This window comes from Squalius cephalus (assembly GCF_949319135.1).
Source record: "Squalius cephalus genome assembly, chromosome: 9".
Classification (NCBI taxonomy): domain Eukaryota; kingdom Metazoa; phylum Chordata; class Actinopteri; order Cypriniformes; family Leuciscidae; genus Squalius; species Squalius cephalus.
In genome coordinates, this window is record NC_137130.1 from 15,868 (window position 1) to 38,382 (window position 22,515).

The window sequence follows — 22,515 nt, forward strand, 5'->3', positions numbered from 1 at the left end:
TGTCAAACAACGGAAAGAAATTGAAATGGTGACTGAAACGCGACCCATTAAGACATAACCAGCTCTCCCTTCCAAGATGTTAAGTTAATCTGCACAAAAATTCTGATAATCGAGCCGTCGTCTGATGAAATCAAATACACATAAGATAAATATAGACAATATCCGTGCTCTGATTTCGGCTATACTTGTAAAATTAGAGAAGCAACATAATATCTGTGCTTAACTGAATTAAAGCGCTGCTCCTCCGCGGGAGACGCAGAGAGAGAGAGAGAGAGCGAGCGAGCGAGAGAGAGGTGCGCGCGCGCGCTGAGAGAGCAGTACCGGCGGTACCGGTAACGTTAGATTCTCAGAAACTAAATAAGGTTTGGGCGCTTTGTTGACGGGAAAAAATCGCTAAAGGGGTCTGCAATGTCGCTAAGTTGGCAACACTGTGTATCTCCATTTCTCCAACTAGGGGTTGGGCCACGGGTCAAACAGAAAATACGCGCTGCGTTAATCGCGCGTTAAAAAAATTAGTGCCGTTAATATGATTTTGCGTTAACGCGTTATTAACGCGCTAAATTTGACAGCCCTAATATATATATATTCAGCAGCCTCACCTCAATTCATTGACAGTTTAGCAGCATCCCACCACCACCCCTTCTCCACACTTCTAGTCCTAACCATTTACATACGGGGGGAGTACTCTGGGTTAGGGCCTAACTTCGAGCTAGGAGCCCTCCCCACGGACAGCACGCCGAATACACATTAAACTTTACTCCTTCTAATTGTATGTAAGTGTGAACTCGTGAACTGAACTGAGAACAGTCTGTTTCTGACATGTTCGACATGATGAGAACTCACTGCTTAATTTCATAAAAATTTAGCAAAAACATACATAGCAAACCCCTTCTAAAGTAAGTATATTTATCAATGTTTGATCTGGGTCATTTAACAGTGGTCTAGTGGCAGTTCTTGATTCACCAGTGTATCTGATAATTTAATCAAATCAAGTTTGCAAAGATGCAGTTCTCTAAAAGATAGTGTCAGACATGTTCCAATGGTTATTGCTTGTTGAGGCAAGCATCACTATTATTATTGCTCATATTTGTTCTTGATTAGAACAAACCCAAACTACTGCATAAGTTGATTGCATAAATGAGGATTGACTAAAATCATGTTTGGTTGTTGAAAGATGTGCTGTTCCTATAATTTGCAGAAACAGAAGCATTATAAAGTCTACTTCCATTAAAAATAAGACCATTTAGATTTTTTGTCATTTATATTCATAGTTTAGGAATAATTGCTTCTATTAGATAAATCATTTGTTCATTATTCATTCATTATTAGAGAAGTTTGGGAGCCATGGAAAGACAAAAAGCAAGAAGAGAAAGAACTTCCTGTTTTCTCTTGGGGGCAAAGAAAGGTAATCTCAGTTACTAGAAAAGTGCAAAACACACAGTGACAGTGTTAATTTCCTACAGGTATGGCTGCTGTGATGTTCCCAGGGGCTGTTGTACCTTATTTTGTCCAGCAGGTGTCTCTGGGTAACACTTTTTGTGTCTCCAGGTTAATTGATGTGTCGCAGGTGTGGAGAATTGGTTGATTAACCATGCTGCTTATAAGATGCTGGCTTTCTCACCCTCGGGAGGAAACAATTGGGCTTGGTCTCTGCTTGGTGGACATGCTGACTTTTCACTCTCTCCAGTCCAATGCTGCGTTCCAGTCCACTTTTAGACACGCACTTGCGAACTTCCCTAAGCACTTCCCCTTGGAGGAATCCTTGCCGCCATTTTGAAGTGCGTTCCACTTCCTGAAGTGGACGAGGGAAGTTTATATGGACAGACCCTCGTTCCCTCGATTTTGACAGAGGGAGCGAGTCTGCTTCAAATGTACACTTCAGGCACCTATATGTCCCACAATGCAGTACGATTGTGACGTCACCACATATATCGTCTAATCACCACCACATCAGACAACTCTATGATATATTAGTTATAATTTTTTTAATTTAAAACAACCCAAACACACCTATAAACATTTGGATGCTGCATTAAACAAATTCTTAAAGGGAAAAAAAAAATGTAAATAATAAATCAACCCCATAGCTGATTCCAAGTGATTCCAATTCAGCCCATTGCAGTTTCCGCCAGTAGTGGGCACTCGCAATGACGTACATCCGAGTGAACGAGACGGAGGGAAGTTAGCGAGTGAAGGGCATGACAATTTTGGACTGGAATGCAGCACAAGGCTTGATGTTGTTGTTTTTTGTATTTGTAGATTTTTTTTCTTTTACTTTAAATGTAGTTATGTCTGTTTTCTAATTAAAATACTTATTTGTGCAAATTTGATTATGTTGTATGGACTCTCCATTCATGTTGCTGCTCCTTGAGCCAAGGGGTTGTAACACTGCTCTTAGACACGACGTTTAGTGGAAAAACACCCTGAACTCTGATGGAAATCACTAAAATACTTACTGCATTCAAAAAATCCAATAGTTACTTTTTTATTAATTATAATAAAAATTACAATATACACCTATGTCACCAAATAATTCCAAAAAATTCAGTTGGCAAGCAGCTATGACATGAATTCAGATGAAAAAAATCAGTGATTGTTTTTGTTGCATTGTTTTGTTTTGTTTTTCTCCCAAAAAAAAAGAAGAATTTACAGAAACTTGTCTGACATGAACTGTAGAAGCTGTAAAAGCTGACTATTTATTATAAAAAAATTTGAAGGAAAAAATAATAATAATCATAATCAACTAAAAAATAAAGGAAAAATAAAAACAAACAAACAAATAAAACGAATAGAAAGGAATGGCTGTTGCTCAAACAACTGTAAACAGTGTTGAGGTTTTGACTGTGTCCCAGACTAAACTAAACACTGTCCCAGACTAAAATGCATGTTTGAGCTGTTTTAACTAAAAGCATATCTTAAAGATGTCAGTGCCATTGTTTTGTCTCTAGATTCACACCAGTAATGTTTTTTTTCTAGGGCACATTTACAAAATCAATTTAAATGCCCTAATAGAATTAAGGCCTAATCCTGGCTTAATCTAAATCTAATCTAATCCTGTCTGTGAAACCGGGCCCAAATGTGCAGCTGCACTAGTTCAACATGCTGTATTTACCGCCTCTGAGCCGGAGGCATGTGGTAACGCACGTATTTCCAGAACCTTCTGTTTGCACGATCACTGGCGTTCTGCCTCCACCTGAGGATGCCTTTGGTGCGACGGATGAAGCGCAGAGACTCGGGCAGCAGATCTTCTTCAACACCGTCCTCCACCTGCACCAGGAGGACCTTCAGACCCTGCTTCACCAGAGCGTCATACAGACCCACTCGCTGCTCATACGCCGCACACATCTGGGCAGAGGACGATGTTTCCAGTTGCACAGCATCGTCTGATATCAGTGATTTCTTGGTGGCATCGGTTTGAGACTGTGATGTAAGAACAATGATCAGCCTTCGACTTCGGCTCATTCTGTCAGTAATGACTTCATGCACCGCTGAAAAAGAGACTTGATTAGTGTCAAACTTTTGTTTTTTAGCAGGATCGCACTACAAAATACACTCAAAAATATTTAGGTCTGAATTTAAGATTTGTGTATTTTTTGCATATAAAATTTCCATCCAGTTGGATTAAAAATATAAAAAACAAAAAACAAATCAACTTAACGAAATTCATATTTGTCAGTCATACATAATAAAACGGGTCAGAATTATGACAAAAAAAATCATGGCATAGTTTAAGATTAACTATTTGCATCTATTTCATTTATTTAAATAATCATATTTTCCATTTAGTGAAAAATGGTGTGAAAACATTCATTCATAATTTGAACAGGATGTAATTTTATTTTACTTCTTACATTAAACAATTTGAATGACTAATTTGATTAAATGATTGAGGGAATCATGGGGGGAGAAATCAAGTTATTTCAGAGCAAATACATAAATAGACATTCATACTGTCTAAAGGCTGAAAATGGTTGAGATACATATTTTTAGCTATAGACCGAGCAGACCCAGTTGCTGTGTTCATGTGACAAGATGTTTACCTTCCCCAGGAAGTTCATCACGACCACTGATGAACAGTTTATAACCATAAAGATCTTCAAGCATCTCAGGAAGGAAATGCAGGGCAAATGTCATTGCGGAAGATGAGATGAGTTGGTCACCATGGAGATAACTCACATACGCATCATATGACTTTCCATCTTAAATGAAGCATAAGAATAATCATTACACAATAAAATTACAATATAATTATAATTTGATGATTAATATTGTTGAACAAGCAGTGCTATGCAGTTTTTGTCACTGATTGCTGATTGTGATTCAGGTCTGAGAATCAGGTCCCTTTCTGTCGTATCTGATACATGCTTGAATTGAACAATCAATGAGCTGTTAAAACTAATATCAGGGCTATTATTTTCAGTTCATTTTATTCACATTACTGTAAAGACAATAAAAAACAATGATTTGAAGAAAAAAAGAAAAGTATATTCTAACATAGTCAAGTCAAGTCATCTTCATTTATATACAGTAACACTTTTAACAATGTAGATTGTTCCAAAGCAGCTTTACAGTGATAACAGGAAATTAAAGTAACAGAGATTATTTTGGCTTTACAGCAGCTTCAGAATAAAGTTATTGTCCTGCTAAAGTTAGTTTTGATTGATTCACTTCCATCGCAACGATCATTAGTTATTAACTTAGGGGCCGCTGACACGACACCGTTTTAACAGAAAACTCTTTAAGTTCTCTCTGCGCGAACTTTAAAAACGCAAACCTGTGAGAACTAGGGCTGGGCGATATATTGCATGACATTGTTAGGTGCATCTTGTCAGTAAAGCCGGTTCCTTGATTAGTAGTAAATCGCCATCACCTACTTTCAGATGGAGCGGCATTTACTACACAGAGCCGTGGCTGAGCCATATCGCATTAATTATCGCATTACTACTAATCAAGGAACCGGCTTTACTGACGAGATGCGCCTAACAATGTCATGCGATATATCGCCCAGCCCTAGTGAGAACGCTGATGGCCTGCACATGCCTATTACGAGTTCAGTCTATAGGTATGCACATTTGAATATATGTGCGCAGGCGTGTAGTCCTTCCCTACAAACCAACCCTCTACATACTACTTGTCTGGCCCTACTTTATCGCTTCCGTGTAGCCATGCGAACCGGAATCATCCCGACAACGCTTTATCTGTAGAGAGGTAAAGGGAGGGGAGGGAGGCCTTCACAGGGAAGAACCTAGTTGACACTTCAGGACTGCGTTGTCGTGCATTATGATACTATTATTTAACTGGCTTGCTGTAATTTATTAGCCTAGAAATCTAGACGCACCCTAGCGGCAGCAAAATGTATTTTGCAGCCAGGGTAGTCTAGCAACTCTCCATTGACTTTCGAGCTGCAAAAACCTAAATTGGGTCAGGCCAATCACATCGTGCATAGAGTAGGCAGGGCGGGCTTAACATAATGACGACAGAGTTGCGACGGTTCCCTGCTAACGTTACTTGAAAACAAAGAATGGCGGCTGCTGCTGGAGAACAGTCTTTCGAATCAGCTTTGGCCGCGACTCTGTCTGGAGGACTTGGAGTTTTTCTTTGAGAAAAGAGCAAAGAACGGCACTTAAGTCATTCTTAAAAAAAGGAAGATGTGTTCGTAGTTTTGCCGGCCAGATTCAAAAGTTGAATCTATCAACTAGCTCCGCTGTTGGGAAAACGCTCTGGTTGGTTGAAGCGCTGTCCTATTGCGTGCAGAGGGAATTTGAAAGACAGCCGTTTATCCCGCCCCTCGGATTGAGCCGTGTCTATGGTGAGTTGCCAGACCTAATATCTTGATGTAGGTCTGGCTTGCCAGGCTAGTAATTTATAGTAATATCTTCAGAATTACTAAGAAGTCTTGTTTCAAATATAATACTTTTGAAGTGTTAGTGCTTAATGTAACACTATCTAGTGTAAATGATAAATCAAATTTGAGATTTGTGCTGGCTACTGTATACAGGCCACCAGGGCACCAAACAGACTTTATCAAATAATTTGCTGACTTTCTATCAGAGTTAGTACTGACTGCAGGTAAAGTCCTAATTGGTGGTGATTTTAATATACATGTAGATTACGAAAAAGATTGAGATTGAGATGGGATTGAGATTTAAAGACATTCTGAATCTGAATTAGAAAACACGTGTCAGGACCTACTCATTGTCATTACTTTAGATCTAATATTATCACATGCAATCAATGTTGATGCTGTCGAAATTCTGCAACAGAGCGATGACATCTCAGATCATTATCTAGTCTCGTGTAAACTTCATTTAGCCAAGGCTGCAAAGCCGACTCCGTGTTACAAATACGTAACACAACCTATCACTTCTGCCACTAAAGATTGCTTTATTAATAATATTCCTGATCAGTTTCATCTCCTCAGCATCCCGGATAGCTTAGAAGAACTTGATATTGCGACAAAAAGCTTTTGACTCTCTTTTTTTCCAGCACTTTAGACACAGTTGCCTCTTTGCTCTTAAAGAAGATTAAAGAAAATAGTCCAACGCCGTGGTACAACGAGCACACTCGGGCCCTTAAGAGAGCAGCCAGAAAAAAGGAGCGCAACTGGAAGAAAACAAAACTAGTTTTTATCGCATTTCATGAAGATAGAGCACGATTGCATACAGAGAGGCTTTAAAAGCTGCTAGATCTGCTTATTTTTCAACCCTATTAGAAGAAAATAAACACAACCATAGAAATTTATTTTAAACAGTGGCTAAATTAATGAAAAATAAAGCTTCAATCCCAGACGTTTCCAAGCAGCACAGCAGTAATGACTTTATGAACTTCTTCACTTATAAGATGAATAATATTAGGAAGAATATTATAACTATGCAACCATCTACTACAGTATCGCATCAGTAAGTGCATGTAGTGTCCCCAAGGAAAAATTTGATTTATTCATTGCTATAGAAGAGGAAGAATTTTTGGTTCTTACCAGAACCAGGAAGTATGACCATATTAGCCCAGTTCTGTCAACACTGCACTGGCTCCCTATTAAACATTGTATACATTTTTAAAATATTGCTGATCACTTACAAAGCACTAAATGGTTTAGCTCCGCAGTGCTTGAGCGAGCTCTTAACGCATTATAGTCCGTCACGTCTATTGCGATCTTAAAATTCCGGCCAGTTGATGATACCTAGAATATCAAAATCCACTGCTGGCGGTAGATCCTTTTCCTATTTAGCACTTAAACTCTGGAACAGTCTTCCTAATATTGTCTGGGTAGTCAGCCGGATCCGGGCCGTATCCAGATCAGATGGAGGACCTGTGCCTTTTTTTCTCCATTCTGCCCTGATGGAGTTTTGGTTCCTTGCCCCTGTCGCCTTTTTCACCTTTGTTGTCATTGGCTTTTGGCTTGCTTAGTTCGGGATATTAAATTTAACATTTATTTTAATATTCAACAATATTATTGATCTGCCTGCATTGACACCATTATATGAGAACTGAACTGAGCTGGACGATGGCATCACGGTTTTCTCCAGAGCGGCTGTATATATAGGCCTATATAAATTAACTAAATTAATAACTTTTTTACAACAAAAATTAAACATCACTGAACTTACTTAAGCTGGACTGTGACGCTATTTTCTTCTGGAAACAAACTTTGTTGCATTATTTTCCTGTTACCTCTGTAAAGCTGTTTTAAAACAATCTGTATTGTAAAAAGCGCTATATAAATAAATGTGACTCGACTTAACTTTAGGCTGATTAAAAATGCTGTATTACAGTAATGATATTCTTACAAGACTATAAAAAGAACAGGAGTTAAAATAAAAAACATTCAAATGCATTATGCTTAATTGTCATGAAAATAATGTTTTTTCAACAACAACAAAATTATGCAAAATATAATTTCTATTTTTTCAGTTGATTTTGATATTGCTGTGAAATTCACCCACTTTTATTTCATAATAAATATTTAATGCATTTATGATCGAATCAGTTTAATTTTTAAACGAAACCATTGACATGTAATTGAAAGCATCTCTACAGAGAAATCAATAAAAATCTGAGGTAAAGACGTACCGCTGCATACGGCAGAAGACGAGCAAACATCCCTGTAAACCAGAACCAGATCGACTCTGAAGAAGAACGCCAAAGCGACCAGTAACATGACCAGAGCCACCAGACCGAGGCAGATCCAATAATGATGCTCCTTCTGACTAGCTGAGAGAAAAAGAGAAGGAGCAAGTTGGAAAAGGGGACATAATCAAAAGTATTGTCCAATGCAACCTAGACCTGACCTGGGATAAGCCGGACTATTCCAAAATCTGAACCTGCCGGGTGTTGAACGACACATTTGAGATCAATGTTCAGATATTCAGCTGTGACTTCTGAGATGGATAAATCACAAAGTTTGTACAGCTGCTCGCTCTCCTTCATGCTGGAAAAATAAGACATGCAGAAACAAAATGGTTAGTCACATCATAAACAAAACACTCTCTCATTATATAAAGAGCAAACGTATCTTTTTTCCTTACGTGATGCTCTTGTAGCTCAGATTGAGAGAATCAGAGTCACTCATCCAGTATATCAAAGTTTCGTCCATGTCGTTCTTCCCAACAAGAGCTTTGCAGCTCAGATTGAAACTTTCACCTACGGTCACATGAATATTATTGCGCTTTTCAAAATGTTTCGGTTTCATGACTTTTCTTTATATTGCAATTCAATAAACTCGTCTTCATGTCATTCTAATTCAAATTCAATTTAATATGCTGTGTTTTTTTACAAATTCAATTCAAATTCACACTCATGAATGGAAAGAGATAATTCCTAAATGCTAATATTTTTGCATTCGTTTTTTTCACAAAAGATCACAAAAGATCACAAAAATGCATAAATGGCCTCGAGTTAAAACAGTGCAAGTACTAACTCGATTTGACACGCACAGCAACAGAAGAGTTAAACGTGTCATCGCCGTCACTCACCTAGTGTTACGGTGTGTGTTTCTTGCTTTGGGAAGATGATTTTAGGCTTCGTCACCACTGTTACACACAGAGAAACATTCATCACATCATCCATCAGAGTCTCTCCATCAGCGCTGAACTGCCCTAAACTGTGTGTGGATGTTATTAGGGCATGCACTTCATTTCAGGTTCTTAATCATTTTACTATATCAAATTAAAGAATTTTGAAACTATGCAGGATTTTTTTCCATCCATCCATCCATCCATCTTCCTCCGCTCATCCGGGGCCGGGTCGTGGGGGCAGCAGTCTAAGCAGAGATGCCCAGACTTCCCTCTCCCTAGACACTTCCTCCAGCTCTTCCGGGGGGACGCCGAGGCGTTCCCAGGCCAGCCGGGAGACATAGACTCTCCAGCGTGTCCTAGGTTTTCCCCGGGGTCTCCTCCCAGTGGGAAGGCGTCCAGGAGGCATCCGGAACAGATGCCCGAGCCACCTCAGCTGACCCCTCTCGATGTGGAGGAGCAGCGGCTCTACTCTGAGCTCCTCCCGAGCTTCTCACCCTATCTCTAAGGGATCGCCCAGCCACCCTGCGGAGAAAGCTCACTTTCTTCTTGGATTGCTCAGGACGTTTCTGCCCTGTGGCCAGTGTGTCGCTTCAGCCAATCACGACACAGCATAAGCGCTCGGGGATCGAGCACCCACGGAAAAATACCAGATATTCTCCATTGATTTTAACCAATAAAAAATCTATTGCAGCTTCTTCCACTTTTTTATATTTATTTGAGGCCGTTTCTATGGCGTTATTTTAATGACAAATGTCGAGAGTGCATACAAGTAATGTACAAGCACAAATCGCTCAACAGGCGGATTTCCATCATTCACATTATGAAATAAATGCTTTTCTCCTAAACACGCTGGCCATAATTATTGGCTCCCTGTTATTAAATACTTTTTGCAACCTCCTTTTGCCAAGATAACAGCTCTGAGTTTTCTTCTATAATGCCTGATGAGTTTGGAGAACAACTGACAAGAGATCAGAGACCATTCCTTCAAGTCAAGTCAAGTCAAGTATATTTGTATAGCGCTTTTCACAATACAGATTGTATCAAAGCAGCTTCACAGTATTAAATTAAAATAATACAACAAGACTTGTTTCTAGTGAAATTTATTGATTGATAAAATTAAATTAAATATTCCCAAAATATTCCCAACTGAGCAAACCAAAGGCAACAGTGGCAAGGAACCGAAAAAACTCCATCAGGACCTAAGTTCTCCTCTGGCATTTATGAACTAGAGGCTGGATTGTAGTTTGAACTGTCAGATTAAGAATATTATATGAATGCCTGGCTGAAGAGATGCGTCTTTAATCTAGTTTTAAACTGGGAGAGTGAGAGTGACAGAGACACTGAGAGACAGAAACACTGAGAGACAGAGACACTGAGAGGCAGAAACACTGAGAGACAGAGACACTGAGAGACAGAGACACTGAGAGACAGAGACACTGAGAGACAGAAACACTGAGAGACAGAGACACTGAGAGACAGAAACACTGAGAGACAGAGACACTGAGAGACACTGAGAGACAGAGACACTGAGAGACAGAGACACTGAGAGACAGAAACACTGAGAGACAGAGACACTGAGAGACAGAGACAGAGACACTGAGAGACAGAAACACTGAGAGACAGAGACACTGAGAGACAGAGACACTGAGAGACAGAGACACTGAGAGACAGAAACACTGAGAGACAGAAACACTGAGAGACAGAGACACTGAGAGACAGAGACACTGAGAGACAGAGACACTGAGAGACAGAGACACTGAGAGACAGAGACACTGAGAGACAGAAACACTGAAGACAGAGACACTGAGAGACAGAGACACTGAGAGACAGAGACACTGAGAGACAGAAACACTGAGAGGCAGAGACACTGAGAGACAGAGACACTGAGAGACAGAGACACTGAGAGACAGAAACACTGAGAGGCAGAGACACTGAGAGACACTGAGAGACAGAGACACTGAGAGACAGAGACACTGAGAGACAGAGACACTGAGAGACACTGAGAGGCAGAGACACTGAGAGACAGAGACACTGAGAGACAGAGACACTGAGAGACAGAGACACTGAGAGACAGAGACACTGAGAGACAGAAACACTGAGAGACAGAGACACTGAGAGACAGAAACACTGAGAGACAGAGACACTGAGAGACACTGAGAGACAGAAACACTGAGAGACACTGAGAGGCAGAGACACTGAGAGACAGAGACACTGAGAGACAGAAACACTGAGAGACAGAAACACTGAGAGACACTGAGAGGCAGAGACACTGAGAGACAGAGACACTGAGAGACAGAGACACTGAGAGACAGAGACACTGAGAGACAGAAACACTGAGAGACAGAAACACTGAGAGACACTGAGAGGCAGAGACACTGAGAGACAGAAACACTGAGAGACACTGAGAGGCAGAGACACTGAGAGACAGAAACACTGAGAGACAGAGACACTGAGAGACAGAGACACTGAGAGACAGAGACACTGAGAGACAGAGACACTGAGAGGCAGAGACACTGAGAGACAGAAACACTGAGAGACAGAGACACTGAGAGACAGAGACACTGAGAGGCAGAGACACTGAGAGACAGAGACACTGAGAGACAGAGACACTGAGAGACAGAGACACTGAGAGACAGAAACACTGAGAGACACTGAGAGGCAGAGACACTGAGAGACAGAAACACTGAGAGACAGAGACACTGAGAGACAGAGACACTGAGAGACAGAGACACTGAGAGACAGAGACACTGAGAGGCAGAGACACTGAGAGACAGAAACACTGAGAGACAGAGACACTGAGAGACAGAGACACTGAGAGGCAGAGACACTGAGAGACAGAGACACTGAGACACAGAAACACTGAGAGACAGAAACACTGAGAGACACTGAGAGGCAGAGACACTGAGAGACAGAAACACTGAGAGACAGAGACACTGAGAGACAGAGACACTGAGAGGCAGAGACACTGAGAGACAGAAACACTGAGAGACAGAGACACTGAGAGACAGAAACACTGAGAGACACTGAGAGACACTGAGAGACAGAGACACTGAGAGACAGAGACACTGAGAGACAGAAACACTGAGAGGCAGAGACACTGAGAGACACTGAGAGACAGAGACACTGAGAGACAGAGACACTGAGAGACAGAGACACTGAGAGGCAGAAACACTGAGAGACAGAGACACTGAGAGACAGAGACACTGAGAGGCAGAAACACTGAGAGACAGAGACACTGAGAGACAGAGACACTGAGAGACAGAGACACTGAGAGACAGAGACACTGAGAGACACTGAGAGGCAGAGACACTGAGAGACAGAGACACTGAGAGACAGAAACACTGAGAGACAGAGACACTGAGAGACACTGAGAGGCAGAGACACTGAGAGACAGAGACACTGAGAGACAGAGACACTGAGAGACAGAGACACTGAGAGACAGAGACACTGAGAGACAGAAACACTGAGAGACAGAGACACTGAGAGACAGAAACACTGAGAGACAGAGACACTGAGAGACACTGAGAGACAGAAACACTGAGAGACACTGAGAGGCAGAGACACTGAGAGACAGAGACACTGAGAGACAGAAACACTGAGAGACAGAAACACTGAGAGACACTGAGAGGCAGAGACACTGAGAGACAGAGACACTGAGAGACAGAGACACTGAGAGACAGAGACACTGAGAGACAGAAACACTGAGAGACAGAAACACTGAGAGACACTGAGAGGCAGAGACACTGAGAGACAGAAACACTGAGAGACACTGAGAGGCAGAGACACTGAGAGACAGAAACACTGAGAGACAGAGACACTGAGAGGCAGAGACACTGAGAGACAGAAACACTGAGAGACAGAGACACTGAGAGACAGAGACACTGAGAGGCAGAGACACTGAGAGACAGAAACACTGAGAGACAGAGACACTGAGAGGCAGAGACACTGAGAGACAGAGACACTGAGAGACAGAGACACTGAGAGGCAGAGACACTGAGAGACAGAGACACTGAGAGACAGAGACACTGAGAGACACTGAGAGACACTGAGAGACAGAGACACTGAGAGGCAGAGACACTGAGAGACAGAGACACTGAGAGACAGAGACACTGAGAGACAGAAACACTGAGAGACAGAGACACTGAGAGACACTGAGAGACAGAGACACTGAGAGACAGAAACACTGAGAGACAGAAACACTGAGAGACAGAGACACTGAGAGACAGAAACACTGAGAGACAGAGACACTGAGAGACAGAGACACTGAGAGACAGAGACACTGAGAGACAGAGACACTGAGAGACAGAAACACTGAGAGACAGAGACACTGAGAGGCAGAGACACTGAGAGACAGAAACACTGAGAGACAGAGACACTGAGAGGCAGAGACACTGAGAGACAGAGACACTGAGAGACAGAGACACTGAGAGACAGAGACACTGAGAGGCAGAGACACTGAGAGACAGAAACACTGAGAGACAGAGACACTGAGAGACAGAGACACTGAGAGGCAGAGACACTGAGAGACAGAGACACTGAGAGACAGAGACACTGAGAGACAGAGACACTGAGAGACAGAGACACTGAGAGACAGAGACACTGAGAGACAGAAACACTGAGAGACACTGAGAGGCAGAGACACTGAGAGACAGAAACACTGAGAGACAGAGACACTGAGAGACAGAGACACTGAGAGACAGAGACACTGAGAGGCAGAAACACTGAGAGACAGAGACACTGAGAGACAGAGACACTGAGAGGCAGAGACACTGAGAGACAGAGACACTGAGAGACAGAGACACTGAGAGACAGAGACACTGAGAGGCAGAGACACTGAGAGACAGAGACACTGAGAGACAGAGACACTGAGAGACAGAGACACTGAGAGGCAGAGACACTGAGAGACAGAGACACTGAGAGACACTGAGAGACAGAAACACTGAGAGACAGAGACACTGAGAGGCAGAGACACTGAGAGACAGAAACACTGAGAGACAGAGACACTGAGAGGCAGAGACACTGAGAGACAGAGACACTGAGAGACAGAGACACTGAGAGACAGAGACACTGAGAGGCAGAGACACTGAGAGACAGAAACACTGAGAGACAGAGACACTGAGAGACAGAGACACTGAGAGGCAGAGACACTGAGAGACAGAGACACTGAGAGACAGAGACACTGAGAGACAGAGACACTGAGAGACAGAGACACTGAGAGACAGAGACACTGAGAGACAGAAACACTGAGAGACACTGAGAGGCAGAGACACTGAGAGACAGAAACACTGAGAGACAGAGACACTGAGAGACAGAGACACTGAGAGACAGAGACACTGAGAGACAGAGACACTGAGAGGCAGAAACACTGAGAGACAGAGACACTGAGAGACAGAGACACTGAGAGGCAGAGACACTGAGAGACAGAGACACTGAGACACAGAAACACTGAGAGACAGAAACACTGAGAGACACTGAGAGGCAGAGACACTGAGAGACAGAAACACTGAGAGACAGAGACACTGAGAGACAGAGACACTGAGAGGCAGAGACACTGAGAGACAGAAACACTGAGAGACAGAGACACTGAGAGACAGAGACACTGAGAGACAGAGACACTGAGAGACAGAGACACTGAGAGACAGAAACACTGAGAGACAGAGACACTGAGAGACAGAGACACTGAGAGGCAGAGACACTGAGAGACAGAGACACTGAGAGACAGAAACACTGAGAGACAGAAACACTGAGAGGCAGAGACACTGAGAGACAGAGACACTGAGAGACACTGAGAGACAGAAACACTGAGAGGCAGAGACACTGAGAGACAGAAACACTGAGAGACAGAGACACTGAGAGACAGAGACACTGAGAGACAGAGACACTGAGAGACAGAGACACTGAGAGACAGAGACACTGAGAGACAGAAACACTGAGAGACAGAGACACTGAGAGACACTGAGAGACAGAAACACTGAGAGACAGAGACACTGAGAGACAGAGACACTGAGAGACACTGAGAGACAGAGACACTGAGAGACAGAAACACTGAGAGACAGAGACACTGAGAGACACTGAGAGACAGAGACACTGAGAGACAGAGACACTGAGAGACAGAAACACTGAGAGACAGAGACACTGAGAGACACTGAGAGACAGAAACACTGAGAGACAGAGACACTGAGAGACAGAAACACTGAGAGACAGAGACACTGAGAGACAGAGACACTGAGAGACAGAGACACTGAGAGACAGAAACACTGAGAGACAGAGACACTGAGAGACAGAAACACTGAGAGACAGAGACACTGAGAGACACTGAGAGACAGAGACACTGAGAGACAGAGACACTGAGAGACAGAGACACTGAGAGACACTGAGAGACAGAGACACTGAGAGACAGAGACACTGAGAGACAGAGACACTGAGAGACACTGAGAGACAGAAACACTGAGAGACAGAGACAATGAGAGACAGAGACACTGAGAGACAGAGACACTGAGAGGCAGAAACACTGAGAGGCAGAAACACTGAGAGGCAGAAACACTGAGAGACAGAGACACTGAGAGGCAGAAACACTGAGTGGCAGTGATATAATCATATAAATGATAAAACATTTATATGAGTGATCACCCAGTTTTATACCTACCTACATTGTATTTATATAAAGCATTCACAGGCAAATTTGCTTTACGTATTCCCCCTGCTTCGAAATCAGGCACATGTCAATATCCATGGATCACTGGATCTTTGGTAAGTTGTAAGGAACACTATATCGAGTCCAACCTTTAGTTTAAATTGATAATCGTTTGTTTTACTCATGTTTTATCCAGTCACGCAGCAGCTCTTCTGCCGTCCGGCTGAGGGAGTGTGTTCCCGCGGGAAACTGATGTCAATGCATAACCTCTATTCCCTTAAGTCGGTTGGGCCTGCGTGTGCAACTCATTTATCAGGGGTCTCATTTATAAAACTGTGCATAGGATCCTTTCTAAAAGTGTACGTGCACCCAAAAGCCAAAAATGGATTATAAAACCGTGCGTACGCCAGAACCTGTGCAAAATTCCCTTTATAAATCCCAGTCAGCGGAAGATTGTGCGCACATGTCTCCTCCCCGAAATAACCATATATGGAGCTTAAAACAAATAGTTTTACTATGCATATCCTCATCTGCATATAATTTGCATATGAATATTCATTCACATGATAACATGTTTAACGGAACAAGACATTTGGAAAACATGAGATACGGATGTGCCGTCACATTACACTGATAAAATCATTTAGTAGCCTATCCTTGCCTTTTTTTGTATAAATAAATCAAATAGTAAGCTATAAAATAGGCTACATTTCAGAGAAAGATTTTCTCAATCTTTTCCACTAACTAAATAGTATTTTTAATTGAAACAGATAGGCCTTGTGCATTATTTGCACGAAAATATTTTCTCAGACAATATGCTCTTATCATGATAAGCAATTCTCTCTGTAGTTAAAACATTAAAACACAGCACGCCACAGGAAAAGTGTTCAAATGCAATTGCATCCACTACAAATATTTCTATTTATTGAATATATAAAATGTTGTAACTTCTCAGTAATAATTTCATGTAATTTAAGTAAGTAATTTTAATTTATAAAGCACATTTACACACAGCGCAAAACTGACCAAAGTGCTGTACAATGAATAACTAAAAGACAAGTAAAAAATAAAAACACATAGAATCAATAATCATAATTATATAAAACATGAATAAAAAGAAAACCTTCAATATCAGGGAGTGCCATAACAATCAGGGAGTGGGATAACAAACAGGAGTGCCAGGTTAGGGAACAAGGAAGAAAAAAATTTTAGCCTGGATTTGAATGCAGCAATGGAGGGGGCAGATCTAATATCCTGGGGGAGCTGGTTCCACAAACGTGGGGCAGCAACTGCAAAGGCTCTATCACCCCTCTGTTTAAGCCGTGAGCGCGGCACAAGCAGGAGCCCTTTGTTTGAGGATCTCAGTGACCTTTGAACTGAGTATGGCTGTACAAGGTCGGTGATATAGGTTGGGGCGAGCCCATTAAGTGCCTTAAAAACAAACAATAAAACTTTAAACTGAATCCTAAAAGGAACTGGGAGCCAATGCAAGGAGGACTCCTAGTGCCAGTTAAAAGACGCGCTGCTGCATTTTGTACTAACTGCAAACGTCTAAGTGATGATTGTGGGAGGCCAAAGTAGAGGGAATTACAATAATCCAGCCGTGATGTAATAAAGGCATGGATAACTTTCTCAAGATCGTTAAAAGATAGGAATGACTTCAGGCGGGAAATCATTCTAAGCTGGTAGAAACTATTTTGACAACAGAACTAATCTGTTTGTCAAGGCAGAGTTCTAGAATGACACCCAAATTTCTGGCATAAGGTTTGATAAATGGGGTGAAGTGACCTAAATTTTGTACCACAGTGCATCTTGCCTTGGGAGAACCAAAATAATGACTTCTGTCTTGTCAATGTTTAACTGGAGAAAGTTGTTAACCATCCAAGTTTTGATGTCTTCGAGAATGTATGGAATCCCTAGATTTTAGAGGCAAGTACAACTGTGAGTCGTCCGCATAGAGATGAAAAGAGATGTGCTTCCTTATGATGTCACCCAGTGGGAGCATATACAGGCTAAAGAGCATAGGACCCAAGATAGACCCCTGAGGGACCCCATATAAAACAGAAGCAAAAGATGAGGAAAACTTGCCAATAGATACTGAGAAAGTCCTATCATTGAGATAGGAATGGAACCAAAGTAATGCGGTCTCCCTAATGCCCACCTGCTGATCAAGGTAAGTAAAGAGGATATTGTGATCAACGGTGTCAAAGGCGGCACTAAGATCCAATAATATCAGGATGATGGCATTATCACCTGAATCTAGTGTAAGAAGAAGATCATTGGTTACTTTGAGCAGAGCTGTTTCAGTACTATGACGTGATCTAAAACCTGACTGAAAAGGTTCTATTATGTTGTGGGTGGTCAAAAAGGGGAGCAGCTGTGACAGAACATCTTTTTCCAGAACTTTAGAAATAAAAGGAAAAAGAAATGGGACGGTAGTTATTTAGGCATTTAACATCAAGATCATGTTTTTTGAGCAGGGGTTGGACAACCGCATGCTTAAAACATGTAGGGACAGTGCCGGATGCAAGACATGAATTTAAAATGACCTGAATGGAGGGGCCGACTACATCAAAAACATCCTTTATAATAGAAGAGGGGATAGAATCATAAGATGAAGTACGGCAAGGCAAGTGAGTGAGTTATATACCAGTAATAATACTTTAAAATCAATCCTAAATCTAACTGGGAGCCAGTGTAAAGACCTGAGGACTGGTGTGATATGATCATATTTTCTGGTTCTGCTCAGAATCCTGGCGGCAGCGTTCTGTATGAGCTGCAACTGTCTTATGGTCTTTTTGGGAAGGCCAGTGAGGAGTCCATTACAATAATCCACCCTGCTGGTGATGAAAGCATGCACAAGTTTCTCTAAGTCTTGTCTGGAAACAAAGCATTTAATTCTTGCAATATTTTTCAGATGATAGTATGCTGATTTAGTTATTGCTTTGACATGACTACTGAAACTAAGGTCTGACTCCAGAATCGAACAGAGATTCCTGACTTGATTTTTAGTTGTTTGACCCCTAGAGTGAAGGTATGCATTCACCTTGAGAACTTCATCTTTGTTTCCAAATGCAAAGACTTCAGTTTTGTCTTTGTTTAACTGAAGAAAGTTTTGGCACATCCAACTGTTGACTTCATCAATGCATTGGCAAAAGAAGTCAATGGGGCTGTAATCGTTAGGCGATAGGGCTAAGTAGATCTGTGTGTCGTCTGCATAGCTGTGGTAAGCAATTTGGTTCTTTCTCATTATTTGGCTCATTGGGAGCATATACAGGTTGAACAGGAGTGGTGCAAGAGTTGAGCCTTGAGGGACTCCGCATGTCATGGATGTCCACTCAGACTTATGGTCTCCTATACTCACATAATAACCTCTCCCATTTAAGTATGACCTGAACCATTTTAGGACTATCCCAGAAAGCCCCACCCAGTTTTCCAGCCTGTCAAGAAGTATGTTATGATCTACAGTGCCAAATGCAGCACTGAGGTCGAGTAGTACCAGCACTGATAATTTGCCTGAATCAGTATTTAAGCGAATATCGTTTATTATCTTTATGAGCGCTGTCTCTGTGCTGTGGTGCGGTCGGAAACCAGATTGAAAATTGTCAAAGTATCCATTTGAGCATAAGAATTTGTTCGGCTGATTGAAGACAACTTTTTCAATGATCTTGCCTATGAAAGAAAGATTTGAGATCGGTCTATAGTTGCTTAATATGGTCTTATCCAGATTGCTCTTTTTCAGGAAGGGCTTGACAACTGCAGTTTTCAGGGAGTTTGGAAAACTCCCAGAGAGAAGTGAGGCATTTACCACTTCTAGAAGATCTGCTTCTAAACTGTTTAACACACTTTTGAAAAAAGATGTGGGAAGTGTGTCAAGAGCGCAGGTTGATGTTTTAAGGTGCTGTACGGTTTCTTCCAAAAAATGTTGCCATCAATTTCTTTGAAATCAGACATAGTAACTACTTTCTCAGGTGGTCTGATCTGTCTGACCCCAGCGCAACTCAAGGATGTGCTGATCACCTTTCGGATATTATTGATTTTCTCAGAGAAGAAAGAAGCAAACTCACTGCACTGTCTGAGAGCATTTCACTGGGAATCTGGCTTGGGGGGTTTGTTAGACTCTCTACATTAGCAAAAAGAGTGCGTGTGTTGTTTAAATTGCTGTTCATAATATTTGCTCTGCTTTTCTGCATTGTCTTTTCATATTTTGCACTGCTGTTGAGTTTCTCCAAGGTACTTTTTGTCTGCCACTCTTCTTCCTGACTTTCACAGGAGCAACATAATCAATTACACTTTTAACTTTTGAGTTAAAAGAATCAAGGAGAAAATCAACATAGTCAGCAGATATGCTTGGTGTTAAGGATATAGCCTTCATAAATAGTACACTAGTGTTCTCATTTAAGCATCTCTTCTTGACAGACACATATCTAGCTTCAATGGCAGGAGAGATCAATATATCAAAGAAAATACAGAAATGATCAGACAGTGCTACATCCTTAATAACAATCGATGAGATGTTTAGACCCTTACTGATAAGTAAATCTAGAGTGTGTCCACGATTGTGTGTGGGTCCATGTACATGCTGAGTCAGATCAAAAGTTTTTAAAACAGTTTTGATTTCTTTTGCCATATTGTTTTCTGCACTATCTATGTGAATGTTAAAATCTCCAGCAATGGCAAAACAGTCAAACTCTGAGGTAATTGTTGATAACAGTTCTATAAAGTTCTCAGCAAAGGCTGGAGAGTATTTTGGAGGCCTGTAAATAATAAGTCAAATGCGTGATATTCGATATCAGACCCGTCTTTCGAATATCTACCCAGATATTCGAAAGACGGGTAATTCCCAAATTATATTTGCTTACATTGATAGATATCTTTAAAAAGAGCTGCTAGAGAACCCCCCCCTCTCTTAACAGCTCTGCAGACACTCATAAAAGTAAAGTTAGGAGGGGATGTTTCATTGAGGACTGTTGCACTGCAGCTGTCTTCTAGCCAGGTTTCATTTAGAAGCATAAAATCCAGGTTGTTTGTGGTTATTAAGTCGTTGACTAGAAGTGATTTATTTTTAAGTGAGCGGATGTTTAAAAGTGCTAACTTAACAGTCTTACTTTTTGTCCCCACAGCAATCTTAGTTTGATGTGTAATAGGCACCAGATTAGTTGGGTTTGCTGTACGGCTATTGAAGGCCTTAGACTTTCTATCTTGTAATAGAGTTAACCCTCTGGGGTCGACAAACGCGCCCGCGCGTTTTGCTGGATTTTCTTCACATAGTAGCATAATAAACTTAAATTTCTCCGTCATTTATGGTCATACAGAAAAAAGAAATATGAAAAAAGAACCTGTGATATTTCTACTTTTGTATGTGTCCACTTACAATCAAATCAAAACATTGTGCTTTTGTAAAATAAAGAAAATAAACAGGGTGTACTTTCTGCCTCCCCGTCGCGATGAACTTTTTTTTCTTGAGCACGTCTATAAACTGAAACAAAACTCAGCGAATACTTATCACACATTTATGAGCCATATACCTTTATAAACATTTAAGTGTGTACTTTTAAATGATCGGATTCAAACTGAAAACAAATATTCTCTGTTTAAGTAATTTGTATAAAACCAACAAGATGTCCAGTATCTCAAACGCTTGCTCATTATTTTTAATTTGACCACGCCCACGCGCGCAAAAGAGATTAACATGCAAATCTCCACATGGAACGTGAACGCGCTCATTACCTCAAAAACAAAACACCAACAAACTTCACAAGTCTCTGCTTTTCGTCGAGTTTGAAAGACGCGCCGTGAGCTTACATTGGATTTACCTCAGAAGAAGAAGAACGCGATTTGAAGACAAGAAAGATGTAAGGTAAGAAATTCTTACTTATTAGTTTATGTTATTGTTGCATAAACTTCACATTGCAGTTGTACTGTTGCTAGATATATGGTGAATATTATAATATTTAGACCCGTGTTTACTGTTACTGTGTTTGTGGATATCTGCTCAAACGTAGATATGTATAATATGGTAAAAATATGGTCATATTTTGGAGCGCGATCGCGTTTGAAAAGCAAAACGCACCAAACATTAGGCTTCATGTTTTTACTATTATCTCATTTCATATCATCATAACGAATGGAAACATTTGAAGTAACATATGATAATCAATATATTTTTCTCTAGCGTAGTTGTTACTGAAATCTTTTGGAAGATTTATAGGCTGCTATAGGTTATTGTTATTATTATTTTATGCAGCACTGCGCATAGCCTATGCTTACAAGGCACAACAAACCTGGTGTTCATTATAATATACTGTATATTGTTGGAAACATTTGTGTGTGTGTGTGTGTATTCTGTGAATTTTAAAAAGCAATTTTAACCTGAAAAATCTAAAATGTATTCCCAAAATCGTGCAGGACTTTTTTTTTTCTTTCAGGGACCAGATGCCACTGAGTACTGCTGACTTCAACATTCACATGACTCTCTGTATATGAACATGGTAAAGTGAAAATCAAACACCTTGGAAATGAAAGGTATGTACAAAATGTTTTTAGGAATGGCACAAAGGTCTCTGTCTTTGGATCATTGTTTTCAATAGTGTGCTTTTTTGTCATTTGTTGTGTATCTTTGGAATATGTTGTGTTGTAAATAAATCCAAACAATCAAAAAGCCATTCTTTTTTAAATCTCATTCTTTGTGCAAGGTTGCTCAGAATGACAGGGCCTGATAGCTCCTAATAGGGCCATTAGGGAGGGTCTTTGTCTTTCTCAGGTGTGAAAACCTTACATATTAATGATGTGATCACACCTCCCGCATAAAGCTTTCTTACACAAAACACGTCTTATTCAGATAAGACAATATATTGATTTAAAATG

General features: G+C 41.1%; 1 protein-coding gene across 2 annotated transcripts in view; it reads right to left on the minus strand.

Annotated features, from left to right (window-relative positions):
- Nucleotides 1–1,254: 1,254 nt before the first annotated feature.
- Nucleotides 1,255–22,515, minus strand: part of il1rl2 (interleukin 1 receptor-like 2) — a 39,649-nt gene continuing 18,388 nt past the window's right edge. Inside the window, exons 6-11 of one of the 2 annotated variants that reach the window (XM_079882006.1) lie at nt 8,973–9,029; nt 8,526–8,640; nt 8,289–8,428; nt 8,071–8,211; nt 4,041–4,199; nt 1,255–3,488 (exon numbers count right to left, since the gene is read on the minus strand). In XM_079882006.1, coding sequence (XP_079738132.1) covers nt 3,109–3,488; nt 4,041–4,199; nt 8,071–8,211; nt 8,289–8,428; nt 8,526–8,640; nt 8,973–9,029 — 992 coding nt within the window. In that variant the 3' untranslated portion in view covers nt 1,255–3,108. The remainder of the gene's footprint in view (nt 3,489–4,040; nt 4,200–8,070; nt 8,212–8,288; nt 8,429–8,525; nt 8,641–8,972; nt 9,030–22,515) is intronic. The other variant, XM_079882007.1, reaches the window with a different exon arrangement.